The sequence below is a fragment of the Podarcis vaucheri genome (genome assembly GCF_965113315.1).
Source record: "Podarcis vaucheri genome assembly, chromosome: 7".
Classification (NCBI taxonomy): domain Eukaryota; kingdom Metazoa; phylum Chordata; class Lepidosauria; order Squamata; family Lacertidae; genus Podarcis; species Podarcis vaucheri.
The window spans coordinates 30,067,355-30,086,472 of record NC_138765.1 but is presented as its reverse complement, the minus strand read 5'-3'; the positions used below and the strand labels follow the sequence as shown (position 1 = coordinate 30,086,472).

Sequence of the window (19,118 nt, the reverse complement as noted above, 5' to 3'; positions counted from 1 at the left end):
CCTAACGGATACCTTTCTAGGTCAATCTCAGGAGAGAGGCCCGGGCTCACAGGAAAGAAATGAGAAGTGAAAGCGGCTTATTAGCTGCTCCAGTCCAGGATTTGTTTCCTGCAGGGCAGTCAAGACAGGTACTTGAATGCAATCCAAGGCTTGTGAATCGCATGCCTAAAAATTCTATGTGTGGTTAAAACTCAGTGCAGGATTTCCAGTTCATAATAAACTTGCTGAATTTTAATGCATTCATGCGGCTAGCCTATGCAAGGTGTAGCAGAATTTAGAATATTTTTGCAAGAGCCAGTGTTATGGCAGGAAGAATTTCATTGGGGAAAGAGAAGCAGGATGTGTTAATGGTTAGAGAGTGTGATTAGACACTAAGGAAGAAGACATTTGGACATTTAACTTGGGAGCATTTTATTTTTAGGAAACTTTTCAGGGTTATATTCTCTACTTGGCTGTTAAGAATCAGTATCCAACGTTCTCTGTCTGCTAGTGCAATGATTTTTGAGCTAGTGGGTAGGAGAGATTTAATGTTGCATAACAGAGGAATCCAACACAACAGTTGCACTAACAGAAAGTCATTGCACAACATATTTTGCAATCTGTTGTGTAACAAAGTACCAGCAACCTCCTTATGCATTTGCTTATCCAACAATTTCCCACTGACACAGAACATTTTGCCAGTCACAGAGTGACTTTAATTTAGCACTACATTGGGCACAACCCCAAAAGCCCTTGGATCAGACCAAGCTAGGTCCAACTAGTGCAGCATCTTGTTTCCCATAGTGGCCATCAGATGTCTCCCAAAAACCCAACCAAAGGGCTGTAAGCAATAGACTTCTCCCATTCTTGTTACTCAGCAGCTGGTACTCTGTGGCATGGATATTCCATTTCATCTCATGCCTCCAAACCATTGATAGATCCAGCCACCTCCATGACATCTGAGCTAGTGGCCACAACTGCATCTCTGCATCTCTCTTAACAGAGAAAAGACACCTCCTTCAAGAGAACCAGCATCTCTGCTTCCTTCACACAAAAGCATAATCAACTGAATTCCATAAGCTGATTATGCTTGTGTGTGAAGGAAGTGCCTCCATTTTGTTTGACCTGGATTACTTGCCCATCAGTTTCATTGGGTGACATTTCTCCGTTGGTCACATAATCCATTGTTAAAGTACCGGTACTGGTTCTCTTGAAGGTCTGCCTGCGGTTGAATTGCCTTCCAGGCTCCATGTCATTTTCAACCCATGGATTTGGTTTTCTTCAAGCCAGCTCAGTCGGTAGAGCATGAGAATCTCAATCTCAAGATCCTGGGTTTTAGACCCATGTTGGATAGAATATTTTTGTGTTGCAGGGGGTTGGGCTAGATGACCCTTGTGGTCCCTTCTAGCTCTCCAAATTCTGTGATTCTAAGTCTTCCTGTGCTTTTTGCTTTTGCTTTTTTTTTGCCATTGTTCTGCCTCAAGAGCTGTCCATTCAGCACCTCTCACAGGCAACACGCTGAAGAGATGGAGCAGAGAGGAGTGATAAGGTTTATGGGTGGGTTGAAAACTGAACAAAGCTGCCTTGTTGCACTCATTCCATGTGCCTATTCTTCTCTGTGAACAAATGGAATAAATCAACACTGGCCTTAGAACTGCGTGGTACCAGTTCTCGGACATGAGGAGTGGGCAAAGATTGCTTCTGCTGTTATCTGAAATTGCTTCTATGGTGGGCAGTTCCTCTTGCGGCTGAAGAGAACAAATGGAAGCCTTGTGTCATCCTCAAGGCTTCCACAGTTTTGTGACCGTTTCTGCAGGCAGAGTATTTTAACTTTCTCTCTCTATCTCTCTTTCTGACGTTGCTATATAGAGTTAGCTTGTCTTGCATGCCTTTTGCAAAAGCTTCCCTTGGATTTAGCTTCTTCTATAGGTGACAGTCTTTCACTTCCAAGACAACACCTTCTCCCAGGGTAAGACAGGGTCATTCTCTGACTTCACCATGGCTAACGGATCGACGGAAAGTCCCCTCTGCCCTCAACCCAGCCCTTTCTTCTAGGTAGGCAGCAGGATTGTTCTAAAGTTCCAGTCAAACTTCTGTATTTTAATAGTTTTCTGCTTTTACCATTTCTCTTTCTGCCCTGTCCAGTTTCTCTGAAAAGGCAACAAGGATGGCATAGGTATTAGCCTGGTTTTGCAGGGGGGGGGTGTGGAGAGAGAGAACAGGTATGATGTTGCTATAGTGCTGTTGGGGTGCATGATGTGTTATAGTGCTGTCAGGGTGCGTAATGTAATGCAGAGTAGAAGAGGACAGGCCCCTGCTACAAGGAATTTAGTGTCTAAAATCTGATGCAGAGAAAACAGGGTGGTAAAATGGATGCAATATGCGGTTGGTTGGGTTGCACGTGTTTCGGCTCAATTACAGTGGGGCATGGGAATCAGGGGTTGTGGCATCAGCTTCATAGAAAAGGTGGATTTTGAGGAGGGATTTCAAAGTAAGTAAAGAGGAGGCATTACACAAGTGTTTGGGGAGGCAGTTCCAAGCATACAGGGCAGTCAGGAGAAAGGGCAGTGTACTCCGAGGGTGCAGCTTCCTCTCTCATTGGTTCTTATGGCAGATTAGGTAACTGGTGCTTAAGGAACTCAACATTTTCTTCTTTGTTGCCATCATTCTGACACGCAGCATTTTGGAACAGGTGGCCATATCGGTCCATAATGAATGATGCATTTCCCATCAGGATAAATTCTGCAATAGCCCCAAACCCACATTAATACCTCAAATTAATTCCTTGCTTTATAGGCCATAGGCAGTGATTCTGCCAGTCTCCTGGCTCAAGATTACCAACTCATGGGAAGGGAAAGCAGCAAACTCCCAGTGATCATTTTCACACTTTAATCCCAAAAATGGGATTCCTGATGTTGCTTAAGGGGTGTGTGCGGTCAACCCCCCCCCCTTCAAAGCCTTTAAGATCTGGGCTGGTGATCATAATCCTTACAAGTGATTCTGAGAAACTGGAATAAACTAGTTCAAGGATGCCATTCTGGGCTGGCCTTAGACAGCATTCCTGCCATCTCAAAATTGCCTTCCTCCTTTACACCTCCCTAGTGTCTTCTCTCGTGTGCATCTGACCAAAGCTTTTAAAGGTTCTTTTCCTAGTTGCTTCACTGCTTCCACCTGACTGAATTTTACGCGCTTGATCTTTTTCCGGGGCAGCCCTGTTCCACTAGGGATCTCACCCTGCCAGCATGCTGAACAAAGCAAAGCATTGTTCCAGCACTCTGCTTGCCTTTGTATGAAATTGCCACGATATCTTTGGTAATTCAACATCCTCCAGCATCATCCAAGTTGAGGAATAGTTCAAAGTCTGTTTTTTCCAAGGCAAGATAGCTTGTTGCAGCCTCTAGCCTTCTGCTTGCAACTAAATGCAGCTCTTTCCAATGTTGAGGTACACACAGAATTGCTGGTCTTTTAATGGACTGTCTCTAGTTTGAATTATAAATAATGTTGCACAAGCTTTTCAACTGATGTACAAAAATATTCTAGCTTCACAAAGTCATTGAGGTTGAAACTGCTGGTTGTGACTACCAAGGAGGGAGTTTTTGGGGTTGTAGTACTGTCCCCTCCTTAAGGCAACCTCTCTGCCCCCTGAGATGTTTAAAAAATGCTATCATTCATTTGGGACAAGGGGCTTGAGAAGGTGGCAGCAGTCCAGTTTCAGACATGCTCGGAGGAAACTGATTACTTGGATTCATTCTAGGCTGGCGTCAGTCCTGGCCATGGCACTAAAACTTCCTTGGTTGCCCAGGTGGATGACATTTTATGGGAGGAAGATAGGGGAAGGTAGATCATCTGCCTTGCACGCAGAAGGTCCCAGGTTCAATCCCCAGCACCTCCAGGTAGGACTGGGAAAGATGCCTTGCCCCAAACCCTGGAGTGCCACTGCTAGTCATTGTTGACAGTACTGAGCTAGATGCACCAGTGGGCCGACTGTATTATGGCAGCTTCCCACATTCTTCTGAGAGGCTAAGGATGGAGCTTCGTATTGCACAGGGACCCTGAGGATCATCTAGTCCAACCCCCCTGCAGTGTAGGAGTAGGCAGCTGGCTCATACGGGGATCGAACCTACAACCTTGGTGTTATCAGCACCACACTCTAACCAGGCTCATCTTCCAATGAGTCAAATCATTGCTCCATCTAGCTTAGTATAGTCTACACTGACCAGCAGCAGCCTTTCAGGGTTTCAGACAGGGGTAGTCCCAGCCCCACATGGAGATGCTGGGGATTGAACTTGGGATCTTTTGCATGCAAGGCAGATGATGCCGTACTACTGAGCTGCAACCATTCCCCGAATCTCCTGTCAATCACTTACCGCCCTCCCCTGAACTAAAATTCATGGAAACATAGGAAAGCTCAGGCTATTTGTCCATATAGCCCAAAATTGTCTGCTCTTTCTAGCAGCAGCTCTCAGTTATCTGGGGGGAAATGTCTTTCCATCACCTGCTGCTACATTGTCCTTGCAGCTGGAGCCTTCAGGGACTGAGCCTGTGTGCAACGCATGTGCTGTACCACTGAGCTGTGGTCCTTCGCTGGGGTCACTTGAGGGGAAAGAATGCCTGCTGACCCAGTGTGCCTGCAGTATAGATCAGCCTGTGAAAAACAGATAGAGTAAAAGAAGGAGAAAAAGGGACATCTCCATTATTTAAAACAGAGTTCCAAATTGCATGCAAGAGTTAAGAAGTGAATTCCCTAGACTAAAGCAACTGGAAACTACTGGTTTAAGTGAAAGTAATGTGGATTGTTGGTTTTGAAACTTAGGCTGTAGATGAGGTTGAACTTTTGGATGGTTTGGGGTTTTAGCCCCTTTCAGAGGTGAAAACAGGTAGTTTTCTTCTTTACCTAAGCAGTTCCTTGTGGGAGAGAGGGGTTTTCTGGTTTCCAGTTCTAACTGTAGAAAGCAGTTGGAAACAGTGGTTTTTCAGGAGAAGACATGGATGTAGTCAAATACTGATAGGCTTGGGTTTGAATTTGTTTTGTGTTTCCTGAATTATAGAGGCTTTATTCTGAATGCAGGCATATTTCTGGGAAGGTCTGTTTTCAGAACCACTGCTCTTCCTGCTCTTCAAATAGGCAGTCATAATACGAGGCTTGCAAGAGCTCATTCGGAGACGTCTGTCCGCTCTGGTCTAGTGACAGCGTAAAACAGCGAACCTTTGACTTCCATTCTCATTGTCTCTACATGCTCTCTCTCCTCAGTGCTGCTCAGATGAAAATAGATACTCCTGTTCTAAGTGAGAGAGCAGCTCATCATAGATAGATAAAAAAATAAAAATGCCACGGGGAAGCCACTTCAGAGCGTGTCTGGTAGCCTCTGCATTAGGCTAAAAAGATATGGGATTTTTTTAACATTAAAGGGCACAGTCCAAAGGGGGATGTCCCTTCTGAAACTAAGGGGAAGAGCTGATCCCGTTCACTGCAATGGAGCTTCACACAAAAACACCCTGTTGGGTGGTGCCTGACATCATTTCATCTCTTTGACAAAAAATAGGCTGGTCTGTTAGACTGGAAGGCTCAAATGATGGCATGCTCTCCTACTAAATAGCCAGTGCAGTTCAGCACACAGGAAACTTACATGCAGGTGGGGCTAGAACTCTCTTCCCTGAGATACCTTTTTTGTATAGTTAATGCATAGATCCCCTCCCCTCCACAAAAAACCCTCCTTTTTTGCTTAGAGTTCAGTTGCGGGAACCAACCACTTGAAGTGTACAGCCCAGACACGGGCTAACCATCTCCATGTGAAGCACATCCCTGAGAAAGAGACATTACACTGATCTGAACTTTCAGAAAGCTATCTGTCCTTTGTTTTAGCTATGTGCTAAAAGAAATGCTTCCTTTCGTCTGTCCTGAATCTTCCCAACACTCGGCTTTCACAAGAGGTTAGTGATGGCAGCCAACTTGAATGACTTTAGAAGAGGCACGGACAAATTCATGGGCAGCAAGACTATCAGTGACTGCTAGGAATGATGGCTATGTTCTGCCACCACTGTCGGAGGCAATATGCCCACAAAGACCAGTTCTAGTTGTGAGTGGGGAGAGTTCTGTTGCACTTAAGCTCCTGCTTGTGGGCTTCATTTTGGGGCATCTGGTTGGCTGTGGTGAGAACAAAGTGTCAGACTAGATGGGCCTTCAGCGTGATCCAGCAGGACATATTGTGGGGCCAATGGCAAAAACCTGGATAGATGTTTATTTCCTATAAGGGAAAGAGAAGCTGCTGAATTGCAACTCATTACCAAACTTAAAACCATGGAGAGACCTGGTCTGAACAGAGACATTGGATTCTTATCTCATTATACATGACTAAGCCATTTTTCACCTTCTCAACCCTTGCCTTTTCCTGTAAGACCTATTGCAGTCGTTAAGAGTCGTCAACAGGCTCATCTCAGCTATCTGCCAATCTCCCATTCCCACCACCCTTCTGAGTAATACCCCTCCCCACCTTCTCACTATATAGAAGGATCTGGCAACTTCTGTTTCAGTGTATCTGAAGAAGTGTGCATGCAGACGAAAGCTCATACCAAGAACTAACTTAGTTGGTCTTTAAGGTGCTACTGGAAGGAATTTTTTTTTATTTTTCCTATAAGGGAGATAGGGAACTTGAGACCAGATGTTCTTGCACTCTGGTTTGCCCCCCCCAGCCCAGTCAGTCAGTGGTCGGAGACGGTGAGCAACATCTGGAGGACCATGGGATCCACACCCCTGTCTTACAGCAAAGCTTTATTGGTTTCAACACTATTCCAGGAGAAATATTTTGCTTTGCTCACCCTGTAAAGTTTAGTGTACACACACACACACACACACACACACACACACACCTGCTCCTGTCCCTTTATTTGCAGATCTAATCAAAGGTGCTGCAGAAGAAAGGCACTGATTCTTAAGTCCCTTTGTAAGACAAATGCAAGCCTTCCACCTCTTGCTTCCTTGGACATCAAGCATTCTAGGAACGGGATGAAATAATAGCTTTGTGTCTTGTTACAAAAGGCCAATGCATCACTGAAGCCCGTCCTCTGTTGTGTACACGCTGCAACAGAGAAAGTGAAACCATTCATGGTGCTGGATAAAAGAGCAGCACTTGTTATTAATCCCTCAGTGCATTTCATGTATTTAAAGACATTTATTTTACACAGCAGCCCCTTTGCCAATCCAAACTTCTTTTTTCTTCATTTCAATTAAGCATGGCTTTTATTATTCGTCTCGCAGTTCCTGTTTAGTTGGGGGGGGGGAGGAATCTAGTTCTCTCTTCTCTCTCTCTCTCCTCTTTTATGAAAGGCTTTTGTGGATTATATCGTCAAATTAAATCAAGCCCATTAATGTGCTACTTTTGCAATATCACAGTAATAGTCTGTGCCTCAGGCACTCTTTGGGGGTGTTTGTTTCTCTCTGTCCCCCCCCCCTATTTGCCTGTCTTCTCACCAGTGTCCCATGTTGCTCAGAGCTGGTACATTTCTTCCATTAATAGAAAACAGCATAAAAAGCACATAATCATTAATATTGCAAAATCATTAGAGCTGATAAAAAGAGAGGAAAGCACTGGCTCGGGCAATGTTATTTTTCATGGTCACTGCATTTTGTAAACATGTTACAGAATCAGCTTTTTTTGAAACAGCCTTGGAGCTTGGGACAGGGTTGTTTTTGTAGGGAGGGTGACTTCTCTTCCCTTGTGCTCTTTTCAGATTTTGCTAGTTAGGTCATCGTCCTTCGGTACTATTTTGCCACTAGCTGGCAGAAGCCCAAGCTTATCTTGCCAAGTTCTTTCTGCCCATGAGCAGACTTGAGGTTGACAAATTGATAGTTCACACAGACCAAGGATGAGGGGAACACAGACTGAATCAGCCCCTCAACCTGGGTTTCAGCTGCCTTCCCTGATACCTCCATTATTACTCAGGTGGATGTGAAACCTGAGCTACGAATGAGGTGCTAATGCCTGTTCTCCCAGATGGGCACGTGCATGCAGCTGCAAAATTTGTCGTCTTCTTTGTTTCTCTTTCAGTTTGACTGCAGAGCTGTGTGTGTGGTAAAGTGCCACTGTTTTGTTTTGTTTTTCCCAACTGCTGGGTGGCCCACTGGATCCTTCAGGGGCAGGGCTTGTATTTGACCAGCAAACATTTGGAGTTAAATTGAAGAGGGAAGATCCAGTAGCAATCTTCAGCATTGTGAGGTGGAGGGTGAGCGCTGGGTCCTGTGCAACTATGTACACAGCAACCAGTGCAGGATTGGGACTAGGACTGGAGGGTTCCCATGGAAGCAGTTGCTTACAGGCAGCTTTCATAGACTTTTAGAGTTGGAAGAGACACCAAGGTCATCCAGTCCAACCCCCACAATGCAAGAATCACAGCTAAAGAATCCGTGATAGAGGGCCATCCAAACACTGCTTAAAAACCTCCTTTGCACATTGTGCAGTTGCAGACACATTAGTGTATGTGTCACAAGGAGTCACAAGAAATCCTAGGTCCCTCATGCACATACTTTTTACAAAGCAGTGAAAATGTGTGTGTTCTCTCTCTGACACAGACACTTAAACTTTGCAGGTGCACCTTAAAAACATAATGTGTGAAACAACATTGAGCAAGCAGGTCTTTTAAGATTGTGCTTGTGATTTTGATAAATTGTTGTTGTTTTATAGTCCCATTTTCTGTGGATTGTTTTTATCATTAAGCAGCATATTAATGTGTTAAATAAAATAAATGATCAAATTCTCTTCTCTGCTACTGCAGTGGTCAAAGGTGCCCCTAGTTTTCGATGCATTGTTCATAACTGCAAGAAAAACATACAGTGTGTGTGTGTGTGTGTGTGTGTGTGTGTGTGTTTGGTTGTGGTCAGCAATCTGCTGACTGGTTCAAAATTCTCAAAAGCGTTAATCTAGTAATTGAATGAACCAGCAGGCCTTTAAAACAAAAAGTCATTAAAAATGAGGTTGGTCCAACCATATGAAAGCCTTGCAGGAAATGCCAGCTTTTCTTCAAAATGTGGTTTGCCAATAATTATTTGCATTCATTTTAAAATATTTCCCAAACCTTATTTATGATGCTCTTACCTAATATTTTCTTTTAAATGTTCAGAGCAACTTACTTGATGCTCCCTGCTAGATTTCCCCTCCAGGTGCTGACCTGGTCCACATCTCTTTGGTCTCATGAATAGATATTCTCTTCTATCATGCAGCAGGAGAATGATGATTGTGTTACTGAGACTGTAAGGCTGCTTCCCAGCCTCTGTACTGTGCCATATTATATTATTATCTATCATTAGTATTTTAATTCTAACTCTCCCTTCATCCAAGAGTCACAGGGCCATGTGCAGAATCAGAAACCGTATAAAATGTTATTATTATACATATGCACACAGGCTTAAAAACATCATATAATAATAATAAAAATACTATATAGGTATTCAGAGGCCCAGGTGAAAGACATTTGTGTCTGTGTTTGAATGTGCCAAGTCCTGAGCAGTGGGGAGATATGGAGGCCTCAGGTACAGTTTGGCATAGAGCAGGAGTTCCCAAAGTGTGGCCCCAAATTTCATTCAGGTTGTCCGTGTGTGGATTTGTTGTTGAATGTGGGAAGCAGCACCTCCATCACATTGAATATTCATATTGATTTTCAATGGTGTCTTATGCCTTCCTTTATTTCTTACATAGCATTTTATTTTATTTGCATGGAATTCAAATTGCAACACAACAAAATGTGATCTATAAGAAATAAAAGAAGCAATAAATACACAATAAGAAACGCTGGACTCTTTTCGGTATCTGCCTAAAGCATTTTCTTTAGGCAAGCCTATCAAGTGATGTAAAATTGCTGGCATGTGTTCCAATCTGGTTTTTAGCTTATTGTTGGGTTGTTGTTTTTCATGTTTTACATAGTTGTTTTAAACTGGTTTTTACTCATGATTTTATTGTTTTATTATTTTAGTAAACCGCTTTGAGGTCTTGCTATAATCAGGAAGTATATAAATATTTCATAAATAAATTTGTTCATTTACTTTTATTTCTAGAAAGTACCACCCTCTCTTAATATATCAGGGTGGTTGGTGTGCATCAACATAAAGACTAACTACAAGGGAAGGGAATTAAGCAATGCGTAGGGCTGTCATCATGGAAAAGTCATCTAGCGAATTGCACTCAGGGGTGACTGTGGATGTACATTATTTTTTGTGACTTGGAAACTGCAGTTTTATTAATGCAGCTTAAATTTGCTGAATCTCCCCTAATAGCTTCAGAGCTGGGTAGCAACTCAGTTTGAAGGCTGCCTGCAACTGAAAACCTGCAATAAAAGCCATACTCAGCCCTCTGGCCCTCCTAATCTGGCATGGTGGATGCTCAACAACCCCTCTGCTGTTGCAGTCCAAGGCAGGCAGCAGAAACGGGGTTGGAGGCATTCTGCTTGGTAGTGTGACAAGGTTGTGAAGCCCCTGGTTGTTTATACAGTAGGGCGCTGCAGTCAGTTGTGCTTGGTCTGCATATGCACTGTTGCCCCCTGCTGGAGGACAATGGCAGTAACCACTAGATCCCTGCTCAGGAGGAAATTTATACTCTGCTAGTTAATCCAGCAGCACTGTTCCTTTGACAAGGCCTGTTTTGGACACCCAGAGTGTTTGTTTAGAAACCTGCTGTTGCCAGTTGCTGTCATCTCTTAGCATTCATAACAGTGCTAGAAAGCCATGAGTCACTTTTCACTGGAAATGTGCATTCATTGTCTGACAGAACAAAGGGTTCTCCGTTAAGAGAGCTATCTGATCTTGCATGCCATTTCTTGCAGCTAGAGAATGGCTCCCTGCCCTTGCCAAGCAGCTGTGGAGAAAACTGTGCTTTAACCAGAAAGAGCCTGGAGAGACTGTTTGGTCTCAGGGCTTGGTCCGAAGGGTACATGTTACACCAGCCTCGCCGAAGCTGTGCAGTCAGTCAGGCTCTCATAACACTAGAATGGAGGCAACATTGGAAGCACATAAACTGCTGAATTTGATCCAACAGGAGATAGTGATCACCATCAACTTAGATGGCTTTCCAAAAGGATGAGACATTTCATGGAGGAGAAGGCTACCAGTGGCAAGGAGCCATAATGGCTATGTTCAGCTTCCACTGCGGAAGGCAGCATTCTTCTGAATACCCTGTGTTGCTTGGTGTGTGGCGGGTGTATAATCTGGACTCTCCACTTCAAGCACTAAAATGTCTTGGGTCTCATTTGTTCAGGCTCTGGTCTACCTCAGATTGGGCTCTTTGTTATCTCTCATGGCATATATATGCCTCACTCTTAATTCCCGGCATTTATCTGCCTAGGCCACAACCAGAAACACAAAACAAAAACACTCTTTTTTCGTTGCTGTCATAGTGGTAAGGCAACTTGTCTTTCACATTAAGCACCCCTTCAGAGACCATTCTGGAGACACCTGCCAATGTGTTTGGTCTTTAGTGGGGCTCTGCTTCTCTGGTAAGAATCCCATGCGTGACCATATTGGTGTGACCCAAGCAGCAGTTCTTCAGAATGATCTGGAAATGTGGTCTGACAAACTATTTTCACACAGACATCTGTTGCAGCTGATTTCCCCAGGAGCAAACTGTTCGCTTTTTATCAGGCTTTAACACATTTTGGCTTCGAATTCATAGCTGATGAGAGCCATGAGTTAACAGAAGAGTTGTGAACCAATTAAAGGTTGTTTCTGTTTTAAGTCTCCTGACAGTATTGCTTTCACTGAGTCATTCATAGATTTTAAAAACTCAATACTATAGGATCTTAATATACCCCTAGGGATTTTCTGCCCTTAAACACCAGACAGTTCAGGGTCTCTGTCCTCTCTGCTCTGCATCCAGGCACCAGAAACTCAATGGAGGGAGAGATTGTTTTACTGGTGTCTTAGCCCTCTTTTCTTCCTTCCTCAAATTGAGCTGCTGTGCACATGCTCCGGGTCTTGTTCCAGTCCATAATCTGGGAAGGCTGAATGGGAAAACATGCAGAAGTGGAAGCTGCTCAACATGCTTCAGGCCATATACCCAGTGGTGTAGCACAGGGGCAGTTGCCTCAGATGCAAAATATCAACACCCAGTACTGCCTAAATAACAGCTTCATGCTTCCATCTCTGGGCTCCATTGAAAGCAACTTTCCCATGCAAACCAGGAAGTGACATCTCTGACACCGTTAGGCAGTTGAATATGCATGCGTATTCCATCCACTTCCCTCCTTCCCACTCACCCCCTCTGTGTGGCCCCGGGCACTGGCAACCCATGTTATACCACTGCATACACTCCCTTCTTTTACACCTGAACGAAGATCCTGTAAGAGCGTGAAGTCATATAAGGTTATTCCAGAATTCTGCTTTTCTGGAGAGGAAGCAGACTGTTCTGTGGAGGACTGAGGATAGGTGAACCTCCGTCTTGTTCATATGAATTGACAGATTAGGAGCAGAGGCTTTATTAAAATTGTTAGAGAGACAAAAGAAAAAGGACAAATTGTTACGGTTTCTGCTTTAGGAGGCCTGACTTCATCGGTCGTTCAGAATTCTCTCAGATTGTCAACAGGTAGATAGATATGGTTGGACTGATAGGCACTGTGCACTTGGATCTTGTAAAAACCTTCTGACAAAATCCTTCCCCAAAGGCTATTAAGTACACATAGCAGTCACAAGATAAGAGGTCAGGGTAGCCAACAGGTCAGCCTCCAGATGTTTCTGACCCACAAGTCCCTGAACGTTGCCCCTGCTGGCCGGGGCTGATGGGAACTGAAGTCCAACAACACATACACCGCTTTGAGGTTTTTTACAATCAAGCGATATATACATTTTATTAAATAATAACAACATCTGGAGGGCCCCACATTGGCTATGATGAAATGGTAACTGGTTAAGGGGGAGGAAGCAAATGGGTATGTGAGTGTAGGGATCATGCTAAATTATTTGGGATGATGAAATCCAAGGCAGACCATGAAGAACTCCAACTGAGTCTGAACTGTTGGTGACTAACCAGGAAAGAGTTAGCGGGGTTGCACTGGATAACTTGATGAGGAGGTCATCTCAGTGTGTGGCATCTGTGAAAAAGGCAGGGATTCCATGTGAAGCTCATTAAACTGGAGATTAAGAGGAGCAAATAAGAGGTGCTAATTGCCTTTGCTTTGCTGCGAAAGCCTGTTCTCTGTTTTTGAGAACTCTTGGTCTATGCTCCATTTCCGTTCTCCAGTTAGCCCAGCTGATGGACTTGATCATGCTGCTTGCACTGATTAATTGGCGTGAACCCAGGCTGAACACACTGTTTCAACATGGGATATAAAAATTAAAGCTGTGTTTTTAAAGATGGGTTGAAAACCGGGGTTCTTGTTGAAATTTCAATGACAAAGTCCTCCAGCGCCCTTCACCAGAACTTGCCCTGTCTGGAAAGCCTTCAGCAATAACCCCTTGACACTCAGCAACAGCTGAATTTTTAGCTGCAAATGTAGCTATGGAGCTGTGGCACAAAGGCAGGTTTTTTAACTGGTAGCACCAGCGTTATGGAATGCTTTCTGTGCTGAAATATGAGAGGCCCCATCAGTATTGACATCCCACTGGCTCTTGAAAACACAGTTATTTAGACAAGCATTTCCCTCAACTCCTCACCTGAACCTCCGGATGCAATTGCTGTTTTGACTGTTTTCATTGTTATGTTACTTTAATGGGCTTGTTTTATTCTACATTTTAAGCATGTATTTAATGTTTTGATGAAATTGTTCAACTGTATATTTTAATTCTGAGTGGATATATTTTTGTAATTGGTTTTATACTTGGAAAACACTTAGAAGCCAATTTGACAAGCAAGCAGTGTGTGTGTGTGTGTGTGTGTGTGTGTGTGTGTGTGTGTTGTAACTCCCATTTACACCTCAGCCATTTCTCTCTTGCCTAGCTTCTCTGTTTGGCACACATACACATCCCAATCACAATTTCAGGCATAAACTCCTTGGGGAAGGAATTTGCCCCCTTTAAAAGTACCATATTATTTCATTTATGAATTGCTTCCCATGAAACATCTTGAATCAATTTCACAATGCAATAAATGTGCATATAAAAGCATATATAGAAACAATTAAGAACCAATACATATATAAAAGCAGTTAAAACAATTACGTAGCTAAAAACAACAGCAGCACAGATGCCAGCCGGAATCTTGTATAAATTCTAAATGATAACGTGAATGCTAAATGCCATTTAACCATTAGTGTTTCTGTGGTTGTTGTTTTTTACAACCACCCATGCACAAACACATGGGAAGTCGAATAAAGATCCATTTCAAACTGTTCTGTTTTCTGCTGATGCAGGAGGTCTCCGGGGAGCAACTGTGGTGGATGCCTTAGATACTCTGTATATCATGGAGCTGCAAGAAGAATTCCAAGAAGCCAAAGATTGGGTGGAGAAGAACTTTGACTTGAATGTGGTGAGTCAGTCTTTGAATATGTTTCTCTGAGCTGCAGAAACCGCCTGGCATGTTTGGGACCCTGGAGTTTTGACTTTGGGCTCCTCACAAACAAAGGCATGCAGACCCAGCAGAAGCAAGCTGAGAATTGGGAATTGGTGCAGTTCTGTCAAGTACCAAGAAAGGGTTTATCCACACTTAACCTTTGCTGCACACTTTTCTAGGCAAAGGTCCAGTGGCTTTCCAAGTCCGTGTCCAATCTGTCTGTCTGTCTATTTATTTATTTTGTTTGTTTGATTCAGTGGTAACATGTCTATTTTCCCAGGGAAAGTGCCAGGACAAACAAACAAGCAAAATAATGGAGCAATCCATTGAAAACCTGATTGCCATTTACTCCGGTTCAGTGGTAAAATGTGGGTTTACCCAGTGAAAGCTCTGGTACAAAAGCAAAAAAACCAAAACACTGGGATACAGACTTGGAATTCCCAGACCTATGACCAGAAACACAGACAAAAGGAAGTGTGAATGAGCCCAAAGTGTCCTTGATGCTTCTTATTATTTAGGAATTTCCCTTGCTCACTGGATAAGAGCATCAGAGAAGATAAAATCCAATCATGTCAATTTCTCTGTTGCTTTCCCCTTAAGTGTCATTTATTTCTATCTCCAACTCCTACTCCTTGTCCACTCAGCAAGGTTGGTCGTTTCAGAAGTCAAACATGGCTGCAGGCATTTGAAGCTCAAGTGTTAACAGCCTAGCACTTTCAATTTGTAATAAAAAGTTGTGTTAAATCTAACACCACATTTTTATTGGAGGTGCAGAATGGGGCAACTTGGTGGAGGAGAGACTTGAACCCAAACCTCCCAGACCTGAACCGAAATCACTGGGTTGCAGGGGCTCTCTTAAGAACATTTAAGTCTGATATTGGTATTTGGCCATCATAAATGGGTTTCTGAATCTTCCACTTCAGTTAATCACCGTTTGAAAATGAAGCTAAACATAACTTTGCATGAGCTAGTGCAGCCTTCTGTGTAATAAGCCTAGAGGCTAAATACTGGAAGAGAATCGCCACTGTTCTTCAGACCAATGAGAGAAGCTGACCTAGAAGCTGGAATGGGGATCAGGATCTTCTCTGGCCTATTTCTGTTAAGAGATGGAGGAGCAAAGGAAACTGGGGAACCTCAGGCCTAGGGCCAAATGCAGCCCCCCAGGCCTCTCTTTGGCCCTCAGGTCTGCACCCTCCAGGCCATGCCTCCTCTTCCAGGCCACACCCCTCACTGGATATACTTTGCACCCTCTTTTATTGTTCTTGCCTGGCTGGAATGTGTTCTTGGACTCTTCTAATGCCCTTTGCTTGCCTTGCAGAAGGGTAGAGAGGGCTGTGTGAGTGTGTGTAGAAACTCGCCTACTGTGTAGAGATGGCATTTTTGTTAGTTGCTCCGCCCACTTTTGCCTTTGGCCCCTCCCACAGTTGGTAAATGGTCACTAGAAGGGAATGTGGTCCTTGGCCTGTAAAGGGTTCCCCACCTAAAACAACATTGCCTACACTGACTGGCCATTACTCTTCAGGGAAGGGAACTTAGCAGCCCTAGCTAGAGAGTTTGCACAGATTGAATCTGGGACCTTCTGCCTGCAAAGCAGATGCTCAGCCACTGGGATACAGCTTCTTTGCCGGTCCCTGTGCCACTCTCACCTAAGGTCAGAGCTTGGTCGTGATATGCACAGGCTGGCATGCATCCCTTGGGTCTCTGGTTCAAAAACTACTGAGGTTGCAGGTCCTGTGTTTACCAAGATGGTGTTCAGATTCTAATTTCAGAGCTATGCTGCAGTTGTTGCAGCATAACTAGCCTTTTCTTTGAAGCAAGAGCAGCTAGTTCAGCTGCCTCACCTTCCTAGAAAAGCGTCGCTTTGAAAGAGGTGACCAGCACGAACTTGCAAACGGACAGTCGCATCTGATAAATTCTGGTTCAATGGTTTGTGTTTGGCATCAGATCGATAGGCCAAGGGTTGGAATAGACATGGATAATTGATCTGTGTTTTCACAAAAGCTCTTCCTCCCACCCCATCCGCCCTCACAGATCAATCTGCAAATTCAAGAATGAACCTTTTAAATAGCTGGATCGCAGGATTTAAATGGGGATGAGACTGGGTCTGCATTAAAAACCGTGTGTGTGTGCATGCGCGTGCACACATATTTGATACTGTCAGCAGTCAAGAATCAACCAACATGTAGGTGATGCAGTTGGAAAATAAAATATACAATGCATTGTTCCCAAAGGCTGGTAACTGTTTTTGAGCAGAGATGAATTAACTATTTCCTAAAAGGATTGGACTTAAAATTTGGAAGTCCTAGGTTCAAAACTGGTCCAGTCAGAACTGGATGGTTCTGGGCAAGTGTCTTATCCTTAAATAAAAATGCCACACCTCATGGCTGGCTGTCCCTCCGCTGGATGGTGTGTGGGCTACACTTCAGGGCACCTCAGCCACTGTTTCCTCTCACCATCTCATTTCCCATGTGTGTTCATCTGATGCTCCCACCTGGCCACACACAGCCAGGCACTGGTAGCCTAGCATGGGGCAGGCTTGACCTATCTAACAGCTGGATTCAGCTACCCTGCCCTGCCTGCATATCTGAGACCCAGTTTTACTAATGTGTATACTTAGCTATGAAATGTCAGGCTTGTGGCATTCCACACATTACTCTAAAGTCACACCAACCTGAAAATGTTCAGAACTTGAAATATGCCACAGTGGTTGTATATGTACCATACATGGCTTCCTTCAAATAACCCTGGAAATTGTAGTTTGTTAAGGGTTCTGGGAATTGTAGCTCTGGGGGTAAACTACAGATCTCACCATTCTTTGTCAGGTGGCAGGGTGTGTGTGTGCTTTAAATGTATAGTGTGTACAGAGCCCTGGACTCAGATCCCTGTTGCACTGTAAAACTCACTGGGTGACCCAGTTGCACACTCCTCATATAACCTTCTTAGGTTGTTGAGAAGGCAATAAGAGGAAAACCATGTGTACCACTGAGAGCTCCTTGTGGGGAATAAAGTGTGTGTGGGAAAGAGAGGGAGGGAGAGTTATTCCCTGTATATGATGTGAGGAGAGAAACCTGTGACCCTTTCTCAAGGCTGATGTATGCTGCTTTCTTGCACTTCCTTTCCATTTCCCTTTTTCTAATGGTGCTTTTTACTCATCCCTGAAGTAGATGTTCTACCTGGAAGCTGTGTATGCGTGCGTGCGGGTGTGTTGCAAGAAGCTGATATTTATTCAGAAAGCAAAACTGAATTGTCATGCAGGATCAGGCTTGAGGAGCAAATCTTTGAAAGGAACAATTTGACTGCAATTGCTTTGACATTTCACTGATCCAAAGCTGGATTATTATAGATCACAACTAGCTGCAGGTAAAGGGTTATCTGAAAGACTCCCATTTACAAATCAGCGGATGCCCAGGAAAGAAAGAAAGCTTCGCAGGCCTGCCTTCTACACCATACTGTCCCAAATGTCTTTGCTTAGAAATACCCCATTGTCTCCTGCCTATCCATAACGTACCCCTCCATTATTTGAACGAAATGGATATGCGACTTCTTCAAACGAGACACAAAGCAGAGGGAACAGGAAGCGTTCAGCAATCATGTTTCCTGTCTTCTCCTGCCAACACCCTTCTTGTAACATTCAAACACTCAGTTGCTGGCACTGCTGGCCCAGTCCCCCGCCTAAGAATTTACATAAGTTAGGGAAGACATGTAAAGCTCTTTCACTTTTTAAAATGGCTATATTGGATGTAGGGGACCCTTTGACCCCCTGGAGGTTGCTGAACAACAGCTCTCATCATCCCTGGCCATTGGCCCATCGGTAACATCTCGAAAGCACCATTTTGGAAGCCCCACCCTTTCCTTTGCATGTGGGAAGGCCTCGTCCGCTGAGTAAAGTTCACAGCAGGGCTAGTAAGCAGGTAACTCTAGGGTTAGTATATAGGTAGTTCATAACTTACATTTCTTTAACATGCACACATTCAGCTTTACACACTTGGCCAAAAGAAAAGAAAATTAAAAAGGGAGTGGGCATCTGGGAAAAACGACTTTGGCAATCCGCAGAACGTAACCCCACTGTAAATTGAGAGTCACCTGTACTTTCCTCATGTGACTTCATTGTTTTTCATCTTTTTAAGAACCCCTCAGGGATAGCCAACATCGTGCCCTCCAGATATTGATAAACTACAACTTTCATCAGCCCCAGCAAGCATGGCTAGTGGCCTGGGTTGATGGGAGTTTTAGTTCAGCAGCACCCGGAGGGACAAAGGTTCACCGCCACTGTGCTACATGATATGTGCCAGTTCACACATGGCCCTGGCGTGTCAGTTTCACACACAGGAGCGGTTTATGGCATGGGGCAGACTGTGGATGTGCATATTCTCTCCCACTTCACGTAGCCTCTTAAATGTGATCAGAGGCCTGTCTGGGGAAAAACCCTCACATGGAAAGCCCCTCCACCCCCGTTTTGCCAACCTATGGATTGTGTAAGTGGGATCCTGCTTGGGAACCGACCTGCCCAGGCCCCAGTTTTCATTCGAAGCATAATGTGGATGAGGGTGAGCAGGTCCAAGGCTCACTTCAGCACCTCTTCAGTGTGTGCTGCAGCCATGTGTGACTTCTTCTCTAAGAGCACTGCTAGATATAGCACTGCTGGCAAAGGCCCTGCATTTCCATCTCCCCTTC

At 44.2% G+C, this 19,118-nt stretch overlaps 1 protein-coding gene across 1 annotated transcript in view; it reads left to right on the top strand.

Annotated features, from left to right (window-relative positions):
* Nucleotides 1-19,118, top strand: part of MAN1C1 (mannosidase alpha class 1C member 1) — a 129,375-nt gene that overhangs the window by 81,299 nt on the left and 28,958 nt on the right. Inside the window, exon 3 of the mRNA XM_082231641.1 lies at nucleotides 14,305-14,420. Coding sequence (XP_082087767.1) covers nucleotides 14,305-14,420 — 116 coding nt within the window. The remainder of the gene's footprint in view (nucleotides 1-14,304; nucleotides 14,421-19,118) is intronic.